Here is a 21641-nt window from a genome sequence, read left to right on the forward strand (position 1 = left end):
TATGTTTAAAAGGGGTGTAGGCACAGAGGGAAGCTATGTTAAGCCTTTACAAAACACTGGTCAGTCCCCAACTGGAGTATTGTGTCCTATTTTATGCACCATGAAGCTTGGCAAGCGGCTTCGAGAGAGCATAGAGGAGATTACAATAAAAGGGGACCAGGGATTAAAAGATTTAATTACATGGAAGGACTGGAGAACCTGGGACTGTTTGCCTGACAGCACAGAAGGTCAAGGAGAGATTTAATAGAGGAGTTCCAAAGATGTGCAGTTCAGGTGGATTGGTCATGCTAAATTACCCCTTAGTGTCCCAAGATAGAGTCATAGAAGTTTACAGCACAGAAAAACGTCCTTCGGCGCAACTTGTCCATGCCGCCCTTTTTTTAAAAACCCCTAAGCTAATCCCAATTGCCTGCATTTGGCCCATATCCCTCTATACGCATCGTACCTATGTCACTATCTAAATGCTTTTTAAAAGATAAAATTGTACCCGCCTCTACTACTACCTCTGGCAGCTTGTTCCAGACACTCACCACCTTCTGTGTGAAACAATTGCCCCTCTGGACACTTTTGTATCTCTCACCTTAAACCTATGCCATCTAGTTTTAGACTCCCCTACCTTTGGGAAAAGATATTGACTATCTACCTTGTCTATGCCCCTCATTATTTTCTAGACCTCTATAAGGTCACCCATCAGCCTCCTACGCTCCAGAGAAAAATGTCCCAGTCTATTCAGCCTCTCCTTATAACTCAATCCATCAAGTCCTGGTAGCATCCCAGTAAATCGTTTCCGCACTCTTTCTAGTTTAATAATATCCTTTCTATAATAGGGTGACCAGAATTGCACACAGTATTCCAAGTGTGGCCTTACCAAGGTCTTGTACAACTTCAACAAGACGTCCCAACTCCTGTATTCAATGTTCTGACCGATGAAACCAAGCATGCAGAATGCCTTCTTCACCACTCTGTCCACCTGTGAGTCCACTTTCAAGGAGCTATGAACATGTACCCCTAGATCTCTTTGTTCTGTAACTCTCCCCAACGCCCTACCATTAACTGCGTAAGTCCTGCCCTGGTTCAATCTACCAAAATGCATTACCTCGCATTTGTCTAAGTTAAACTCCATCTGCCATTCATCAGCCCACTGGCCCAATTGATCAAGATCCCGCTGCAATTGGAGATAACCTTCTTCACTGTCCACCATGCCACCAATCTTGGTGTCATCTGCAAACTTACTAACCATGCCCCCTATATTCTCATCCAAATCATTAATATAAATGACAAATAACAGTGGGCCCAGCACTGATCCCTGAGGCACACCGCTGGTCACAGGCCTCCAGTTTGAAAAACAACTCTCGACAACCACCCTCTGGCTTCCGGCAAGAAGCCAATTTTGTATCCATTTAGATGCCTCACCCTGGATTCCGTGAGATTTAACTTAATGCAACAACCTACCATGCGGTACCTTGTCAAAGGCCTTGCTAAAGTCCATGTAGACAACATCAACTGCACTGCCCTCATCTACCTTCTTGGTTACCCCTTCAAAAAACTCAATTAAATTTGTGAGACATGATTTTCCACTCACAAAGCCATGCTGACTGTCCCTAATCAGTCCTTGCATCTCTAAATGCCTGTAGATCCTGTCTCTCAAAATACCTTCCAACAATTTACCCACCACAGATATGAGGCTCACTGGCCTGTAGTTCCCAGGCTTTTCCCTGCAGCCCGTTTTAAACAAAGGCACAACATTTGCCACTCTCCAATCTTCAGGTACCTCACCCGTGACTATCGATGATTCAAATATCTTCCCGAGGGGCCTCGCAATTTCCTCCCTAGCCTCCCACAACGTCCTGGGATATACTTCATCAGGTCCCGGGGATTTACCCATCTTGATGCGCTTTAAGACTTCCAGCACCTCCTTCTCTGTAATATGTGCACTCCCCAAGACATCACTATTTATTTCCCCAAGTTCCCTAACATCCATGCTTTTCTCAACAGTAAATACTGATGAGAAATATTCATTTAGGATCTCACCCATCTCTTGTGGATCTGCACATAGGTGACCTTGTTGATCCTTAAGAGGCCCTACTCTCTCTCTTGTTACTCTTTTGCCCTGTGTAGACGTGTAGATTAGTGGGATAAATGTGTGGGGTTAGGGGATAGGGTGGGGTGGTGGGCCTGAGGGGGTGGGACAGTGGTTAGCACAGCTGCCTCACAACGCCAGGGACCCAGGTTTGATTCCTGGCTTGGGTCACTGTCTGTGCAGAGTCTGCACGTTCTCCCCATGCCTGCTTGGGTTTCCTCTGGATGCTCTGGTTTCCTCCCACAGTCCAAAGATGTGCTGGTTAGGTTGATTTGCCATGCTAAATTGCCCCTTAGTGTCAGTGGGATTAGCAGGGTAAATACGTGGGGTTATGGGCATAGGGCCTGGGTGGGTGCAGACTCGATGGGCTGAATTACCTCTTTCTACACTGTAGGAATTCTATGATTCTAAATGAGTAAGATGCTCTGTCGGAGAGTCGGTGCAGACTCAATGGGCCAAATGGCCTCCTTCTACACTATAGGGATTATATGATTCCATGAGTAAGATGCTCTGTTGGAGAGTCGGTGCAGACTCAATGGGCCAAATGGCCTCCTTCTGCACTGTAGGGATTCTATAATTTTATGAAAATCATGATTTTGGGTTGAATGGCCTCCTTTGGTGCTATAAGGTTCTATGAAAGTGGTGTCAAGATGGCAAACTCAGTGATGGAAGTTTGCAGCTCGGTGGGGAACATTCAGTAAATCGATACACGAACCAGAGAAGGTCAAAGTCCACAAGATTAACTATAAATAATTGACTAACAATGGCTCATTAATGGAGGGACAGACTTGTCACCGAGACCAAATTCTTCCCACTTAGCTTCAAATGACCCAGCAAGCCATACCCCTGCCTGATAGGGTAGTCCTGGCTTGATAAACAGTGTGAATCTTTGTGAAGGTTGGCATGATTTGGTGACTTAAATTCCAATGGTCCTTCTGTGCACTCATAGTGGTCTCTAAGTCTTGGTTCTGTATGCTTGTGCCTAACTTCTCCAGGCATACTTAGTGGGTCTGTCCCTAGAGAAAGAGAATGTACATTTATATATCAGTCAAATCAAACCCCTGTGTAGATTTCCCAGTGATAAAACAGAATATGCTGGAAACACTCAGCAGATTCGACAGCATCTTTAGAACGAGAAACTGATAATGTTTCAGATCCATGACTTTTCATCAGAACTGGAAGATGTTGAAGATGGACAACTGCTAAGCAGGTACATGACCAGGGGAAGAGGTTGGGAGCTGGTGGTGGGAGGGAGGGCGGAGGGTGCTGAAAAATATCACAAGGGTAAGATCCATAATGGGTGGACAAGTGGCAGGGGTGATTAAATGATGAAAGTGGTGATGATACAAGACAAAAGATATGATAATGAAAGAAGTATGGAAACACAAGATTCCTCAGTGGCTTGGTTTGGAGATTTTTAAATACGATGATGAATTTAGATCAAAATAACACCTGCAGATATTTAGATATGGAATCTTCAGTGATCCATAACATGTGGCTTTGTACTGTGCTTTAAAGCCTTCTGTTTCTTTCAGATTATTCCTCGGAAAAATAGCACAAAATCTACTTTCACTTATAACTATATTATTCATGAGGACTCCTTGCCAACCATCAGCAACAATAATGTACTTCAGGAAGATGTCCATGCGTTTGAATGGGCTTTGAAGAGCTGGTCCCAGTGTTCCAAACTATGTGATGGAGGTAATTCTGTGTGAATTTAAAGTAAAACATGGCCTCTCTTTACTCCAGCGGAGTTGGCTGCCTGCTTTCCGCTAGTGGGAAGCAGTTGTAAACCCTGCTGGAGTGAACCATTCCTGGTGGGGGGCAGAGACGCTAGCGGACCCAGCGACTTCAGTCCCGGGCCCGCTAATGACATGGAAATGCTCACTTCCATATTGTAATCAGCTCCACCCCAGAAATCTTCAGCTGGGAGACTCACAGAGGCTGTGGCGCCCAGAGGGAAGCCCACAAAATGGCCTCCGCTGATGTCTCCCGTCCTGCTGCGCTGCTTTAGCCCCGAAATCTTTCTAGCATTTGCACTTTGATGATTTTTAACTATAAAGTGGTGCCAGTTAACCATTTAGTGCACACAGTACTAACCATGATGTCAGTCATGACTCAATGGGAAGCACTCCCATCTCTGAATCAGATGGTTGTGAATTCTCAAGCTGACAGTTCAGAATTGTACCAAGGGCATGCTAGAGGTGCCATCTTTCGGATTACCAGTTGAAAGGAGTCCCAGATTGTCAATCCTTATTTCAAATAGGGCAAAGGCATTCTTCAAAGGAGTTCTTGTGGCATAGTGGGAAGCTTCCTTGCCCTGAGCCAGCAGTTCTAGTTTTAAATCCCACCGCCGGACTTGATGACCAAGGGAAGTGTGTTCATAATGTGGCCAAGAGGTTGGCGTCAACTGCAAAGTCTTTCCAACATGCCAATGGCAGGAAGTCAGAGCGGGAGAAACACCTCGTCAGTCATGCTTGGAGTGGAATGGTACCCTTCATCTATAAGCCTCCAGTGACCTGTTCCATGTAAAAGAATACTATATACTATGAGAACAGATGAAAAGCTGCCTTATGCGCCACTAGGTGCTGAAAAATAAATGGCAAAGGACTGTCTCTCTGTGTATGGACCAGGATTTAAACCTTATCCAACACCATTAAAACAAATTAATGGACCGTTGTCACATTGACCTGAACTTTAAGATAATGGTGAGCCCACCAGCACTCACAGTTGCTAAAGAGTCACTAGGGCTGTAGTTTCCAATGACGGCACATGCACACTTTGGCACGATAATTGGTAAGTTGCTGTGTGAGTTGCCCTGCTCTTCGAGAAGTTTCACTGCAACTGCAGCTGAAGTGGTGTAAGAAGCCCATCAATGCAGAAAACTGCTGCCCAGCAGTTCAAGATGATGGTGCAACACCACCTTCTCAGGATAACTGATAGGGACAATAAATTGGACCTGTCCAATGACGCCCAGTATCTGACAATGAGTAAGTTAAAAGATGAGGAATTGGATGAAGTGGAAGATAGAGTCATAGAGGTTTACAGCATGGAAACAGGCCCTTCGGCCCAACTTGTCCATGCCGCCTTATTCTTTTTTAAAAACCCCGAAGCTAATCCCAATTGCCCGCATTTGGCCCATATCCCTCTATACGCATCGTACCCATGTAACTATCTAAATGCTTTTTAAAAGATAAAATTGTACCCGCCTCTACTACTACCTCTGGCAGCTTGTTCCAGACACTCACCACCCTCCGTGTGAAACAAGTGCCCCTCTGGACACTTTTGTGTCTCTCCCCTCTCACCTTAAACTATGCCCTCTAGTTTTAGACTCCCCTACCTTTGGGAAAAGATATTGACTATCTGGCTGATCTTTGCACCTCATTATTTTATAGACCTCTGTAAGGTCACCCCTCAGCCTCCTATGCTCCAGAGGAAAACAGTCCCAGTCTATTCAGCCTCTCCTTATAACTCAATCCATCAAGTCCTGGTAACATCCTAGTAAATCTTTTCTGCACTCTTTCTAGTTTAATAATACCCTTTCTATAATAGAGTGACCAGAATTGCACACAGTATTCCAAGTGTGGCCTTACCAATGTCTTGTACAACTTCAACAAGACGTCCCAACTCCTGTATTCAATGTTCTGACCGATGAAACCAAGCATGCAGAATGCCTTCTTCACCACTCTGTCCACCTGTGACTCCACTTTCAAGGAGCTATGAACGTGTACCCCTAGATCTCTTTGTTCTGTAACTCTCCCCAACACCCTACCATTAACTGAGTAAGTCCTGCCCTGGTTCAATCTACCAAAATGCATTACCTCGCATTTGTCTAAATTAAACTCCATCTGCCATTCGTCAGCCCACTGGCCCAATTGATCAAGATCCCGCTGCAATTGGAGATAACCTTCTTCACTGTCCACCATGCCACCAATCTTGGTGTCATCTGCAAACTTACTAACCATGCCCCCTATATTCTCATCCAAATCATTAATATAAATGACAAATAACAGTGGGCCCAGCACTGATCCCTGAGGCACACCGCTGGTTCACAGGCCTCCAAATTTGAAAAACAACTCTCTACAACCACCCTCTTTTTGTATCCATTTAGATACCTCACCCTGGATCGCGTGAGATTTAAATTTATGCAACAACCTACCATGCGATACCTTGTCAAAGGCCTTGCTAAAGTCCATGTAGACAACATCAACTGCACTGCCCTCATCCACCTTCTTGGTTACCTCCTTCAAAAAACTCAATCAAATTTGTGAGACATGATTTTCCACTCACAAAGCCATGCTGACTGTCCCTAATCAGTCCTTGCATCTCTAAATGCCTGTAGATCCTGTCTCTCAAAATACCTTTCAACAATCACCCACCACACATGTGAGGCTCACTGGCCTGTAGTTCCCAGGCTTTTCCCTGCAGCCCTTTTTAAACAAAGGCACAACATTTGCCACTCTCCAATCTTCAGGCACCTCACCCGTGACTATCGATGATTCAAATATCTCAGCTAGGGGACCCGCAATTTCCTCCCTAGCCTCTCACAATGCCCTGGGATATACCTTATCAGGTGCCGCAGATTTATCTACCTTGATGCACTTTAAGACTTCCAGCACCTCCTTCTCTGTAATATATACACTCCTCAAGACATCACTATTTATTTCCCCAAGTTCCCTAACATCCATGCTTTTCTCAACAGTAAATACTGATGAGAAATATTCATTTAGGATCTCACCCATCTCTTGTGGATCCGCACATAGATGACCTTGTTGATCCTTAAGAGGCCCTACTCTCTCCCTTGTTACTCTTTTGCCCTTTATGTATTTGTAGAAGCTCTTTGGATTCTCCTTTGCCTTATCTGCCAAAACAATTTTGTGTCCCCTTTTTGCCCTCCTGATTTCTCTCTTAACTCTACTCCTACACCCCCAGAGCTCTTCAAGAGATTCACTTGATCCCAGCTGCCTATGCACGTCATGTGCCTCTTTCTTCTTCTTGACCAGGGCCTCAATATCGAGTCATCCAGTGTTCCCGACTTCTGCCAGCCTTGCTCTTCACTCTAAGAGGAATGTGTTTACCCTGAACCCTGGTTAACACACTTTTGAAAGCATGCCCCTTACCAGACATCCCTTTGCCTTCCCACAGACTCCCCCAATTAATTTTTGAAAGTTCCTGCCTGATACCATCAATTTGCCCCAATTTAGAATATTAACTTTTGGGACAAACCTATCATTCTCCATAGCTATCTTAAAACTAATAGAATTATGGTCACTTGTCCCAAAGTGATCCCTCACTAACACTTCTGTCACCTGCCCTTCCTTATTTCCCAAGAGGAGGTCAAGTTTTGCCCCTTCTCTAGATGCAGCAAGTTACTTTGTACAGTTTTGTGTATATACAATATGTACAGTTTGTGCTTGTTCATAAAGGGCGCTAAACTTTTGTTACTAGGTTTACAATACACAAAGTATGGATGCCGTAGGAAGACTGACAATAAAATGGTTCATCGTAGCTACTGTGATGCAGACAAAAAGCCAAAGCCCATCCGCAGGATGTGCAACCTGCATGAATGTACGTTGCCTGTGTAAGTACCAATTGTTGCTGATATCTACTCCATTCACCTCCATACTTGAAAATCCACTCTCTACAATAATAATCACTGCCATTTTTTTCTGAATGGCGGTGTTACGATCTCAGCTTATGTTAACACTGGTCAAATCAGATGCCAGAGTGAAACCTGTCTTTTTTTGAAACCACGGTGGGTAGTTACTGGAAAGATTCACAGGGGTCTGCTGATGAACTTTTAACACAAGAAATAAAACATTTATTAAACAGAAAAATGAACTATATTACACCAGACAAAAGATAGGAAAGATTTCAATAGAGACTCCAGTAAATTATTCAAGTCACACTATTCCTTCACCTCAACAACAACTTTACAGATACATCCAAATTTGTAAGGATAACATACTTTTAAATATCTATCTTCTACTCTAATATTCAGTGTAAGTTTGCATAACAAGTAAACTAATAGACAAACTGTGATTGGACACAACCCTCAAAATGAGTGACAGATGCCACCAAACCAGATTCCATGGATTTCTCAACAACCATCCCTGCAGACACTTATCACAATGTAAAACAACTGGTTTCATTGAAATTTTGTTTTTCACGAGGGCTTCCAATCTCCACTCTCAAAGACTGCTCCTTGGAATTCTCTCCTAAACATCACTTCCACTCGGACGCCTTAACAAAAATCCAACTCCAAAGTTTCACTGTTGCCTTCTGATTTTCCTTTCCCCTTGATCTCCACGTACACTCAGACATTCGGCCGTATGGATAGAGTACAGAATATGTACATTATATGTGGATAGTGAACAATGTGTGCAAATACAGTGTGTGAGAGTAGTGTGTGGATCATATATGGTCTGTGTGAGTATAGCGTGTGGGAATAGTGAACAGTATGTGTGGATATTATACTGTCTCTGTGAGTACAGTGTTGTGTGGATCACATTCATGCAGCATGAATACAGTGTGTAGGAATGGTATTCCTGTATGTGTTCCCTAAGTCTCTAAGTACAGTCTGTGGAAGTACAGTGTGTGGATATTATACCATCTGTATAAGTACTGTATGTGAATCACGTATGGAAATATGTTGTATGTGTGGATTTTGTATATAAGGCAGTAGGTACCTCTTCATCTCCAACCTACTATGTTAGCAGATATAAGAGTAAATAAGCCTCACTACAATTCAGTCACTGTGCTGATATAAATTTCTGAGATATTCTTAAACAATTACAGATATTACCCTCAATTAATTAGCTCTTCCTAAGCTGGTTTGAAAGTCCTCAACAATCATTGTGGTCTATTACTGACCTTGTTTGTTCAGTAAGATACATGGTTAATGCTCAGAATGTCACAAGGATCTGTGTAAATTATTTTGATTTGGTGTTGTCCTTTACAGTTGGATAGCAGAGGAATGGGAACATTGTACAAAATCCTGTGGGAATTCTGGATACCAAATCCGCACCGTTCGCTGTGTGCAGCTGCTGACTGATGGAAGGAATCGTTCAGTGCACAGTAAATACTGCACTGGAGAACACTTGGAGAATCGCCGAGCTTGTAATCGAAAGCCTTGCCCAGCACAATGGAAGACAGGGCCCTGGTTAGAGGTCAGTGAACTGACAGCCTTCATATCAAAGGCAACATTTTTTTAAAAATCAACAGGACTTATTATGCATCTCAAGCATTGGTTCTGTTATGGAGTTGCATCTAATGGTGGGGGAGAACAGTAATTAAAATGATGACACCTTCCATGTAGTAAACAAGTGTTCAAAATAAGTAATTACGGTTTTGCAGGTTCTCAGACAGTGCAGACACCCTTTGAAAAAGAGAGTGTGATGCTTTCCCATTACAACAGGAATAAAAGATAGAATACTATTCATATAGGGCGGCACGGTAGCACAGTGGGGCGGCACGGTAGCACAGTGGTTAGCACTGCTGCTTCACAGCTCCAGGGTCCCGGGTTCGATTCCCGGCTCGGGTCACTGTCTGTGTGGAGTTTGCACATTCTCCTCGTGTCTGCGTGGGTTTCCTCCGGGTGCTCCGGTTTCCTCCCACAGTCCAAAGATGTGCGGGTTAGGTTGATTGGCCAGGTTAAAAATTGCCCCTTAGAGTCCTGGGATATGTAGGTTAGAGGGATTAGCAGGTAAATATGTGGGGGTAGGGCCTGGGTGGGATTGTGGTCGGTGCAGACTCGATGGGCCGAATGGCCTCCTTCTGCACTGTAGGTTTTCTATGATATCCCCAATATGCCCCAAAGGGTAACAAGCAAGGGTACAGGTCTGGTGAGCACATACCTGTCACAGTATGATGGGGCAGGAAGGTACAACTGTCTCAGTATAACCTGCTGCTTTTCCTCAACACACAAACACACACACACACACACGTGGGCTTTTAAATCCCTCCTATATTTATTTCAAGAGGACCTAAATACACTAGTCTCATCTTGGTAATAAGTACTTATAAGTGCTTTGTCTGGAAACACACGGAGGGGTTCCATTGCCACTTAGAGACAGACAATAAGGTAAAAGCAGAATACTGCAGATGCTGCAATCTGAAACAAAAACAGAAAATGCTAGAAAATTTCAGCAGGTCTGACGGCATCTATGGGGGGAGAATAGAGCCAACGTTTCGAGTCCAGATGACCCTTGGTCAGGTCTCAGCATTTTCTGTTTTTGTTTTAGATTTCAGCATCTGCAGTATGTTGCTTTATCTTCGTGTTTAACTCACTGCCAGTTCTCTTCTAGGAATGCCTTCTCTCCGACAGAATTTCCGTTTGTCTCTTTCACCCTTTGCATCGTCACTGCTTTCCATTTCCCCCCTGGTGTTTGACAAGTGTTTACCCAAACTAGCTTTCATATTTCCTTCCTTAGCAACTTCTTCATCTCCAACTCACCCCATGTGGATTCCAAATGAAGTTCCATCTCTCATCTTTCAAATCCATCCAGGATTACAGGTACCTCTAGGACACACAACGCTCCTCGGACTGCTGTTCTCGCCACACCCTGAGATTCACGCTCGGTGCCGTGCGCCGCCCTATGCAGACTCTCCATATCTCTCTCCAGCAGCACCGACTCATTATCTCAAAGCTGTACTGGTCCCCAGTTTCTCTGTTAAGGAATGCAAGCTCCAACAGAGCTCTGACAAAGGGTCATCTAGACTCGAAAAGTTGGGCCTACTCTCTCCCCACAGATGCTGTCAGACCTGCTGAGATTTTCCAGCGGTTTCTGTTTTTGTAACCCTGCAGACATTCCTGTCAGTGGCTTATTGCATATTCTTGATCATCCTCAGGACTTGTATCCATTATAAAATATAAAACTCAGGTCTTTTTGAAGTCCAATATTTCTGTGTATAATTCCATGGTCTTTTTTCTACATCATCATAACAAGGGGTACATTGCTGTTATGTACAGGTCTGTTATTGCACTGTAGTGGTGTACAGTACTGATGGATACAGGTTTGCCATTGGTAGATAGCAGGTTTGCTATGGGTACAATTCCTGTTACAGCAGTGGGGTACGGTACTATTGGATACATATCTGTTATTGTACAGCAATCTGGTACAGTACTGATTTGTAAAGATCTGTTATTATACAACAGTGGGATATGATATTGTTGGATGCAGATCTGTTATTGTACCATGGTGGGGTACAGTGCTGGTATGTAAAGGTCAGTTATTGTACAACACTGGGATTAAATACTATTAAGTGCAGGTCACTATATAATACTGGGGTGCACGTTAGTGAGTACATATTCATCACTATAAAAGACACTAAAAAATGCATGAATAAGCAAAACACTGCAGATACTAGAATCTGAAACAAGAATAGAGGGCACTGGAAAAACTCAGCAAGTCTGCCAATATCTAGTAGGAGAGAAATAGAGTTAATGGGTCAAATCTTCCTGTCCTGCCCACCAATGGAATCATAGTGGGCGGGACACGGACCATGCAAAGCTCCATTGACCTCGGGCGAGCGCGGCTGGAAAATCCTGTGCAATGTTTCAAGTCCATAGACTCTTCATCAGAACTGTAGAGAGGGAGAACTGAATTGAAGAAACTTCAACAAGAAGCACCAACTATAAGAACAAAAGATAGATGGCCTGGTGTGAGGTGGGGGGGGTTTACATTGAGGCAATACATGTATGCGATATTAAAAGAAAAGGGGGATTTTAAAATGGAAGAGAAAGTCACAATCTAAAATTGCCGAACTCCTCAAAGTTGAGTCCCAAGGGTTGCAATGTGTCCAACTGCAAAATCAGATGCTGCTCCTCCAGGTAGCACCGGGCTTCACTGACAGACCAAAGATGGACATGTGAGCATAAGACCAAGGTGCTGAGTTAAAGTAGCAAGCAACAGGAAGGTTGGGATCATGCTTGTGGACTGAGCAAAAGTGTTCTTCAAAGCGCTCACCCAGTCTGAATTTAGTCTCCCCAGTGTCGAGGAGACCGCATTGGGAGCAGCGAATACAGTACACCAAATTGAAGGAAGTGCAAGTGAAATGCTACTTAACCTGAAAGGAGTGTTTGGGGTCTTGAATGGAGAGGAAGGGAGAGGTAAAGGGCAGGTGTCGCACTTTTTGCGATTTGAAGGGAAGGTTCCGTGGGAAAGGGATGGGGAGTTGCGTATGATGTGGAGAATGGACCAGGGTATCACGGAGGGAGCAGCCCTGTAGAATGCTTACGGGGGAGTGGGGGGAGCAGTGAGGGGAAGATGTGTTTCGTGGTAGCATCAAGCTGGAGCTGGTGGAAATGGTAGAGGATGATCCTTTTAATGTGGAGACTAGCGAGGTGGAACATGAGGACAAGGGGGATCCAATCATGGGCCAGGAGGGAGGGGAAGAGGTTAGGGCAGACGTACAGGAAATGGGTCGAAACTGTTTGAATGCCTTATTAACCACAGGTAAGGGGCAACCTCAGTTAAGGACAAAAGCAGATTTCCAAATGTGACATCGTCAGAACAGATGTGATGGAGATGGAGAAACTGGGAGAATGGGATAGAGTCCTTATAGGAACCGGGCTGTGAGGAGCTGTAGTTGAAGTAGCTGTGGGAGTCAATGGATTTGTAATGAGATTTGGTGGTCAGTCTATCACCGAATATGAAGACAGAGAGGTTAAAGAAGGGAAGTGAAGTGTCAGAAAGGGACCTTGTGAAGGTGAGAGAGGGGTGGAAAGTGGAAGGAAATTGATAATATTTTCCAAGTCCAAATGAGAGCTTGAAGCGGTACCATACAGTCATTGATGAAACGGAATAAATGTAGATTGGTTTGTTTGTTCTTTCCATTGATGATTGTCCTTCATTCTTTATAGTGTTCTGTAACATGTGGTGAAGGAATTGAACAAAGACAGGCCAGATGTCGTCCAGGTGATCAGTGTGATGGTGAGAAGCCAGAAACTACAAGAGTCTGCAGACGCCCTCCTTGTGTTGGTATGTACGGTACATTCAGCAAGTTTGAAGTTAAAAACCCACCAGGATTCTTTTCAAATTTCCAACAATTAAATATTAATCTGCTAGGCACTGCTGCAAGCAAGCCAGGAGAAAAATCAGAGGGGTGCTAAAAAATGTTTATTTTATCATTTTGTTTGAATATCTTTGCTTATTAATTATAATGTTATTGGAAATAAGGAAAAATGGCTGAAGTGGAATGGATTGTTGTAACTGATGTGTTGAAATCTGCAGGAATAAATCCAATCAAAATTAGCAATCCTATATGTACCCTCATCAGCTTTTATGTGCCCCATTGCTTAGTGAACTAAACTGAAACACCTATCAGCTTTGGCTCTGAAAAAATGTACCAGCCTATTAAAAATTAGCTGCATTTGTGTAACTTACATTATCAAAGAAGACAATTACAGAATAATGTCTGCACTTTGTATCCCTTATTTAATACCCTTACTTAATTTGTTTATGTTGTGCTGCCTTTGTCCCTTGCTTGAAATCTATTGATATAGCAGATTATGAGCAACCTTTGTGGCTCCTGATGTCAGACCAGATTTTCATAGAATCCCTACAGTGCAGTAGGAGGCCATTCGGCCCATTGAGTCTGTGCCAACTCTCCTTCAGAGGATCTTACCCAGACCCTATCCCCGTAAGCCCACGTATTTATTCCGCTAATCCCCCTAACCTACACATCTTGGGACTCTAAGGGACAATTTAGCATGGCCAATCCACTTAACCTGCATATCTTTGGACTGTGGGTGGAAATTGGAGCATTCAGAAAAAACCCATGCAGACACAGGGTGAACGTGCAAACTCCACATAGTCGCCCAAGGCTGGAATCAAACCTGGGTCCATGGCACTGTGAGGCAGGATTTGATTTGATTTGATTTATTATTGTCACATGTATCGAGATACAGTGAAAAGTATTGTTTCTTGTGCTATACAGACAAAACATATTGTTTATAGAGTACATAGGGGAGAAGGAAAGGAGAGGGTGCAAAATATAGTGTTACAGTCATAGCTAGGGTGTAGAAAGATCAGCTTAATATATGGTAGGAGTACTAACCACTGTGCCATCCTTTTGAAGGGTCTGTACCAGAAAATCAATGAGGGGCTTATGACCCCTTCCATTAGAACAGCAATGAAGAGCCTTGAAATCCTGGTATCAGGACAGGCAATGAGGCACCTGTGATTCCTGTTGTCAGGGTAGCTCATGGAGTGCCTGTATCCTCATTAATCAGGACAGACAATTGTAGAATATTTTCTGTACTTCACAGTTCCCGCCAGGTTTTACTTAATACCCTGCGGTAGCGGGGCTTCCAGCAGCCGATTGCAGTGGTGGGGGAAAAGCACTGAGCTGTCAGCCTTGTGGGCCCCTCCCTGGAGGGAGCAGTGTCTTTCACACTGATGCAAAGTCAGGTGCTGTGAGGCAAGGGAGAAAGTAGTCAGGAACTGTGAATTGGCTATGTGGCAGGAGCCTAGGGCAGCTTGGAAGTGCTTTATAGAACATAGAACAGTACAGCACAGTACAGGCCCTCGATGTTGTGCCGAGCTTTGTCCGAAACCAAGATCAAGCTATCCCACTCCCTATCATTCTGGTGTGCTCCATGTGCCTATCCAATAACTGCTTGAAATTTCCTAAAGTGTCTGACTCCACTATCACAGCAGGCAGTCCATTCCACACCCCAACCACTCTCTGAGTAAAGAACCTACCTCGGACATCCCTCCTATATCTCCCACCATGAACCTTATAGTTATGCCCCCTAGTAACAGTTACATACACCTGAGGAAATAGTCTTTGAACGTCCACTCTATCTATCCCCCTTATCATCTTATAAACCTCTATTAAGTCACCTCTCTTCCTCCTCCGCTCTAAAGAGAAAAGCCCCAGCTCCCTCAACCTTTCCTCATAAGACCTACCCTCCAAACCAGGCAGCATCCTGGTAAATCTCCTCTGCACTCTCTCCAATGCTTCCACATCCTTCTTATAGTGAGGTGACCAGAACTGCACACAATATTCCAAATGTGGTCTCACCAAGGTCCTGTACAGTTGCAGCATAACCCCACGGCTCTTAAACTCTTAAACTCAAACAAAACTTTACAGCCAATGAAGTACTTCTGAAATGTATCAATTGTTCTGTCCAGGAAAATTGACAGCAATTTGCACACAGCAAGGTCTCAAAAACAATTAAGTGATGATAATGACCAGATAATCTGGTTTAGTGACGCTGGATGTGAGGTAAATATTAGCCAGGACTCTTTTTCAAAATAGTCACCATCATCCTTTACATGGAACAAAGTGTAGGAAAAGTTAATTCATGAACTGAATTTCAATTTCCAAGTTGCTATGTTGGGATTTGGCCTCATGTCTCTGAATTATTAGTCCAGACATCTAGATTATTAGTTCAGTGACATAACCACTATGTTACCAAACATGAGTTGATAGCTCCTATGCATGCATTAGAGTATTTACAGTATTTTCCCAATAGAACATAGAAACATTGAAAACCTACAGCACAAAACAGGCCCTTTGGCCCCACAAGTTGTGCCGAACATATCCCTACCTTCTAGGCCTACCTATAACCCTCCATCCTATTAAGTCCCATGTACTCATCCAGGAGGTCTCTTAAAAGATCCTATTGAGTTTGCCTCCACCACCACTGACGGCAGCCGATTCCACTCGCCCACCACCCTCTGTGTGAAAAACGTCCCCCTAACATTTCCCCTGTACCTACCCCCCAGCACCTTAAACCTGTGTCCTCTCATAGCAGCCATTTCCACCCTGGGAAAAAGCCTCTGAGAGTCCACCCGATCTATGCCTCTCAACATCTTATATATGTCTATTAGGTCTCCTCTCATCCTACGTCTCTCCAAGGAGAAAAGACCGAGCTCAGCCTATCCTCATAAGGCATGCCACGCAATCCAGGCAACATCCTTGTATAGCTCCTCTGCACCCTTTCAATCTTTTCCACATCCTTCCTGTAATGAGGCGACCAGAACTGAGCACAGTACTCCAAGTGGGGTCTGACGAGGGTCTTATATAGCTGCATCATTATCCCCGGACTCCTAAACTCAATCCCTTGATTGATAAAGGCCAGCACACCATACGCTTTCTTAACCACCTCCTCCACCTGCGGGGCCGAATTTAGAGTCCTATGAACCCGGACCCCAAGGTCCTTCTGATCCTCTACAATACTAAGAGTCTTTCCCTTTATATTGTACTCCTTCATCCCAATTGACCTGCCAAAATGGACCACTACGCATTTATCTGGGTTGAAGTCTATCTGCCACTTCTCCGCCCAGTCTTGCATCCTATCTATGCCCCTCTGTAACTTCTGACATCCCTCCAGACTATCCACAACCCCACCAACCTTCGTGTCATCGGCAAACTTACCAACCCACCCCTCCATTTCCTCATCCAGGTCATTTATGAAAATGACAAACAGCAAGAGTCCCAGAACAGATCCCTGGGGCACACCACTGGTGACCGACCTCCATTTAGAAAAAGACCCATCTCTACCCACTCTCTGCCTCCTTTGGGCAAGCCAGTTCTGGATCCACCGGGCAGCAGCCCCTTGGATCCCATGCCCTCTTGCTTTTTCTAGAAGCCTTGCATGGGGGACCTTATCGAACGCCTTGCTAAAATCCATATAAACCACATCTACCGCTTTCCCTTCGTCAATGTGTTCAGTCACATTTTCGAAGAACTCCACCAGGCTCGTAAGGCACGATCTGCCTTTGCCAAAGCCATGCTGAGTATTCTTGAGCATACTAAACCTCCCTAAATGCTCATAAATCTTGTCCCTCAGGATCCTCTCCATCAGCTTACCAACCACTGAGGTTAGACTCACCAAGCGGTAATTTCCTGGGCTATCCCTATTCCCCTTCTTGAAAATAGGAACCACATCCGCAATCCTCCAATCCTCTGGCACCTCTCCCGTCTCCATCGACGATGCAAAGATCATCGCCAGAGGTTCTGCAATCTCTTCCCTTGCCTCCCACAGTAACCTGGGGTACATCCCATCCGGATCCAGCGACTTATCTATCTTGGTGCCATTCAAAGATTCCAGCACAACCTCTTTGTTAAAGTCCACATACTCAATTTTTTCAGTCCACCGCAAGCCCGCAGTACATCCACCCAGGTCCTTCTCCTCTGTGAAAACTGAGGCAAAATACTCATTAAGCACCTCTGCCATTTCTACTGGTTCCGTACTGATTTTCCCGCCTTCACCTTTTATAGGTCCTATTCCTTCACGTCTCATCCTTTTACTCTTCACATATTTATAGAACGTCTTAGGGTTTTCCTTAATCCTACCTGCCAAGGCCTTCTCGTGACCCCTTCTGGCTCTCCTAATTTCCTTCTTTAGTCCCTTCCTACAAGCCATATACTCATCTAGATCCCTATCTTCGCCAAGCTCTCTGAACCTTTTGTATGCTTTCCTTTTCTTCTCGACTAGGTCCCGCACAGCTTTCATGCACCACAGTTCCTTTGACCTACCAACACCTCCCTGTCTGCTCGAAACGTTGTCCTGTAGAACTCTAGACAGACATTCGTTGAAAAACTGCCACCTCTCTTCAGTAGATTTCCCCGAGAATACCTCCTTCCAATTTACTCCTCTAATTTGCTGCCTTATGTCTTCATATTTCCCCTTACTCCATATAAATGTTTTCCTAGCTTGCCTGATCCTCTCTTTTTCCAATGCAAGCATAAAGGAGATAGAGTTATGATCGCTATCCCCAAGATGCTCTCCCACTGAGAGATCTGACACCCGTCCAGGTTCATTGGTCAGTATCAGATCAAGTACAGCCTCTCCTCTTGTAGGCTTGTCCACATGCTGTGTCAGGAAACCCTCCTCAACACACCTAATGAACTCTTCCCCATCCAATCCCCTTACCCTCGGGATATTCCAATCTATGTTTGGGAAATTAAAGTCTCCCATCACAACAACTCTGCTATTACTGCATCTCTCCAGGATCTGCGCATTTTACTTGTTAAGGCCACACACTGTCTGGTCTCACGCTGCTGCTGCCTGTTGTGCCAGTTTCTTGCAGTTACCGATGACAGTAGATGAACGTACTAGTTCCAAGGCAATTTAAATGCTTTATAGTGTCAGTGATGTTTTAGATAATAACTACATTAATAACCCTTGATTGACCGCAGTGGCAATATGGGAAGAAGGTGCAGTGTGAGCACCTATTGACCCACTGGCCTTTTTACCACTTCACTCTTTCATTACAATACATACAGTAAAATGGAGATTTGACTTTGATCATTACAGTAATGCTAACATTCATGTGATTGGTAGTTTAATAAAACATTGTCCCTTTCTCCATAAATTAAATCCATAAACAAAGGCAACACAAAGAGACAACACATACAATAGTCCAGAATGGTCTCCCTCTGTACTGCAGAAAATGATGTGGAGATGCCGGCGTTGGACTGGGGTAAACACAGTAAGAAGTTTAACAACACCAGGTTAAAGTCCAACAGGTTTATTTGGTAGCAAAAGCCACACAAGCTTTCGAGGCTCTAAGCCCCTTCTTCAGGTGAGTGGGAATTCTGTTCACAAACAGAATTTATAAATTTATAAATTCTGTTTGTGAACAGAATTCCCACTCACCTGAAGAAGGGGCTTAGAGCCTCGAAAGCTTGTGTGGCTTTTGCTACCAAATAAACCTGTTGGACTTTAACCTGGTGTTGTTAAACTTCCTACTCTGCAGAAAATGACCATGGTTGTAAAATAATAGACAAAGAAGTTCCAACAAAACTGATAACTGGCCCGATTCTCCCATCGCGACGCGCTAGTTTTTTTGGCACGTCTTGTTGGGAGTTGCGCGTGTTGGCCATTTTGCGGGATTCGCGTACGCATTCCTGACGCATGCGCGACTCCCACAGCCAGAGAGCAGACGCAGTTGAGACCACGCTGGAAACGGTAGGAAGACAGGTAAGTGATTTTAATCTATTTTTAATGTTATTTAGGTGTCCTTATTGGGCCCGGGACTGAATTCTCAAGGCCCAATAGCATCTCCCACCCTGCCAGGGGTATTTCACTCCAACGGGGTTTAGAGTAGCTTCCCACTTTTGGTGAACTAGCGGGAGACCCTGCTAGAGTGAAGGGAGACAACCAGGGGCCCCCCAGGAGTCGGGCAGCAAGGGGGTGGTGCCCCCTGGGCATGGGCACCCTGGCAGTGCCAGCCTGTGCTGCCGCCACTACCCAAGGGGCAAAGTGCCCATGTCTGGGTGCATCTTGGCACTGCCCACTAGGCATCAGGCAGGGCCAAGGGGGCAGTGCCAAGGGGGCAGCACTAGGGGGTCGGACCTATAGTGGGCAGGGCCTGGGGGCTACCGATGGGGGGGTTCCGCTGCCACTCTGCATTGGGATCGGTCGGGGCTGAGGGAGGCTAGCGATCGTGGTGAGCTGGATGTGCGGGGGCGGGGGGGGAAGGGGTCGTCACTGCTGGTGGGGGTGGGGGGGTTCTGGAGACTGCAGTGCTCCGGGATGGGGGAGAGGGGTCGGGGCTGGCCCGGGAATACTTGTATGGGCCGCAATCGGGCCATGGGGGTGTCACAAGGGGCAGCACTGCGAGGGTCCCGGGCTGACCAGCAATCGAGCTGGCCAACAAGCTGAGTCTGACAGTTCGGGGCCACTGCGCCAGCGCAGAAGGCCGGAACTGTCAGACTCCGGTGTGAATAGGCCCTGTCCCCGAGCTTTTAATGATATTCACGATTGTGACCTCTGCAGTGCACAGAGTGTGGGAGATTCGAGTCTGATCTTCCACTGGAAAACAATCGTGATTTACACCATTTTTCCCGCCAATTCAGCACTTAGAATTTTTTTGGGAGAATTGCCCCCAACATCTTTATATTACTGTGCTTGGCCAAGTGATCAGGCAATTTAATGCATAGTATATAGATTTTAAGTTCTGCACATGGAATATTTTAGCCTTCTTCCAATTTGAAAATCTACTTCATTTCACCTTGTTCACGTTGCAGATGGGCCCTGCCTGCGAGACAAGTCTATATTCTGCCAGATGGAGGTGCTTGCTCGCTATTGCTCCATTCCGGGTTACAACAAACTCTGTTGTGAATCCTGTAGCAAGCGCAATAGCACCCTGCCTCCTCCCTTCTTCACTGGCGCTGCTGAAATGGAGGATATAATGGCTGAAGCTGACCATGAGATGACAACAACTCATCAGCCCGACTCCACATCCTGGAGCAGAGGTCAACAAGCCAACAGGCTGGCCAGAGCAAAGAACAACAAACCAATTGCAGTAACCCCAGGACGTGGCAAGACAAAAGGTGTGAATTCCTCCCAGAAAAAGACTCCTGCAACTGGTAAGCCTCACAGAATAATGACTTCACAGAATCAGCTTCACTTAATTCAAAGCAATCATACTGCCAACAGCAATAGTTCCACAGCTATCCGTGCATCAGTCGGAGCGGCAAAAACACCAGAAAGACATGCTGCGTTACGATCTCTTGTGGTAGAGACATGAAGGAGGCTGATTCTTACATACATCAGACACTTTTGGGGAAAATTACCATATAAAAAGAAACAACTGTAGACATCATGGTGCATGCATTATTTGAAAAGGACTTTCTGCATTGTCAATGAACTTAAACTGTCAGTCGCTTCTTGAAAAATAACACATTTAAGTAAAGTGCTGGCACTTTGCTCTTTGTCAATAAACTGGCCAGCATCCAATTTTTTTGGACTCATTAAACAAACCAAAGATTTTCACAATGAGGAGGAAATATCCAGGTTTGTTGGTGCTGTCTTTGTAAAAAATTAAGACTATATTATGTATGTTCAAAAAATCAAAGGAAGAAATATAAAGAGATGCTCAGTTTCTTTAAGGGTTTACAGTGGTGCATTCATATGAAATAGTATTCAGTAAAGTCAGTTGTTGCTTATATCAATGAAATAATTATTTAAATCATTTGCAACAGTTGTGTAAATACTGTATATGCAAGTCAGTATTATATTTTAAAAATACAGTTTGTTCCACAAGATTTTGTTTACCAATGTTACATAACCATTTCTAAATTTAAAAAATTTAAATTTTAAATGCACCTGATGTTGAAAACTGTCTTGATATACTTCGCAAATTGTAGTGAGGAACAACAGGTATAACGATGGGTCGGGCAAAAATAACTGGTTCCTTTACCAATTTAGCTTGGCAGTAATTACATGCAGATTTCACAATTCCTTTAGTGCTAGTAAAACTAAACTGCAAATCTGAAATAAATGCTGATTTGAAACTGCTTAGCAGGTCAACAAGCAATTAAGCAGAGAATGCCTTGCTGCATAGGACTCTTAAATCGGCCTCGCAGGTGGAGGATGCGGTCAAGAAGGCGTACGGCGTACTGGCCTTCATTAATCGAGGGATTGAGTTTAGGAGTCGGGAGATAATGCTGCAGCTTTATAGGACCCTGGTTAGACCCCACTTGGAGTACTGCGCGCAGTTCTGGTCACCTCATTACAGGAAAGATGTTGAAGCCATTGAAAGGGTGCAGAGGAGATTTACAAGGATGGTGCCTGGATTGGGGGGCATGTCTTATGAGG

The 21641-nt window shown here is 44.6% G+C and overlaps 1 protein-coding gene across 1 annotated transcript in view; it reads left to right on the forward strand.

Annotated features, from left to right (window-relative positions):
• LOC144494648 (A disintegrin and metalloproteinase with thrombospondin motifs 3-like) overlaps window positions 1-21283 on the forward strand; it is a 500070-nt gene extending 478787 nt beyond the window's left edge. Inside the window, exons 20-24 of the mRNA XM_078213852.1 lie at window positions 3616-3781; window positions 7529-7661; window positions 9042-9249; window positions 12945-13062; window positions 20069-21283. Of these exons, the coding sequence (XP_078069978.1) occupies window positions 3616-3781; window positions 7529-7661; window positions 9042-9249; window positions 12945-13062; window positions 20069-20571 (1128 nt within the window). The 3' untranslated portion in view covers window positions 20572-21283. The remainder of the gene's footprint in view (window positions 1-3615; window positions 3782-7528; window positions 7662-9041; window positions 9250-12944; window positions 13063-20068) is intronic.
• Window positions 21284-21641: the final 358 nt, after the last annotated feature.

Source organism: Mustelus asterias, chromosome 6 (assembly GCF_964213995.1).
Source record: "Mustelus asterias chromosome 6, sMusAst1.hap1.1, whole genome shotgun sequence".
Classification (NCBI taxonomy): domain Eukaryota; kingdom Metazoa; phylum Chordata; class Chondrichthyes; order Carcharhiniformes; family Triakidae; genus Mustelus; species Mustelus asterias.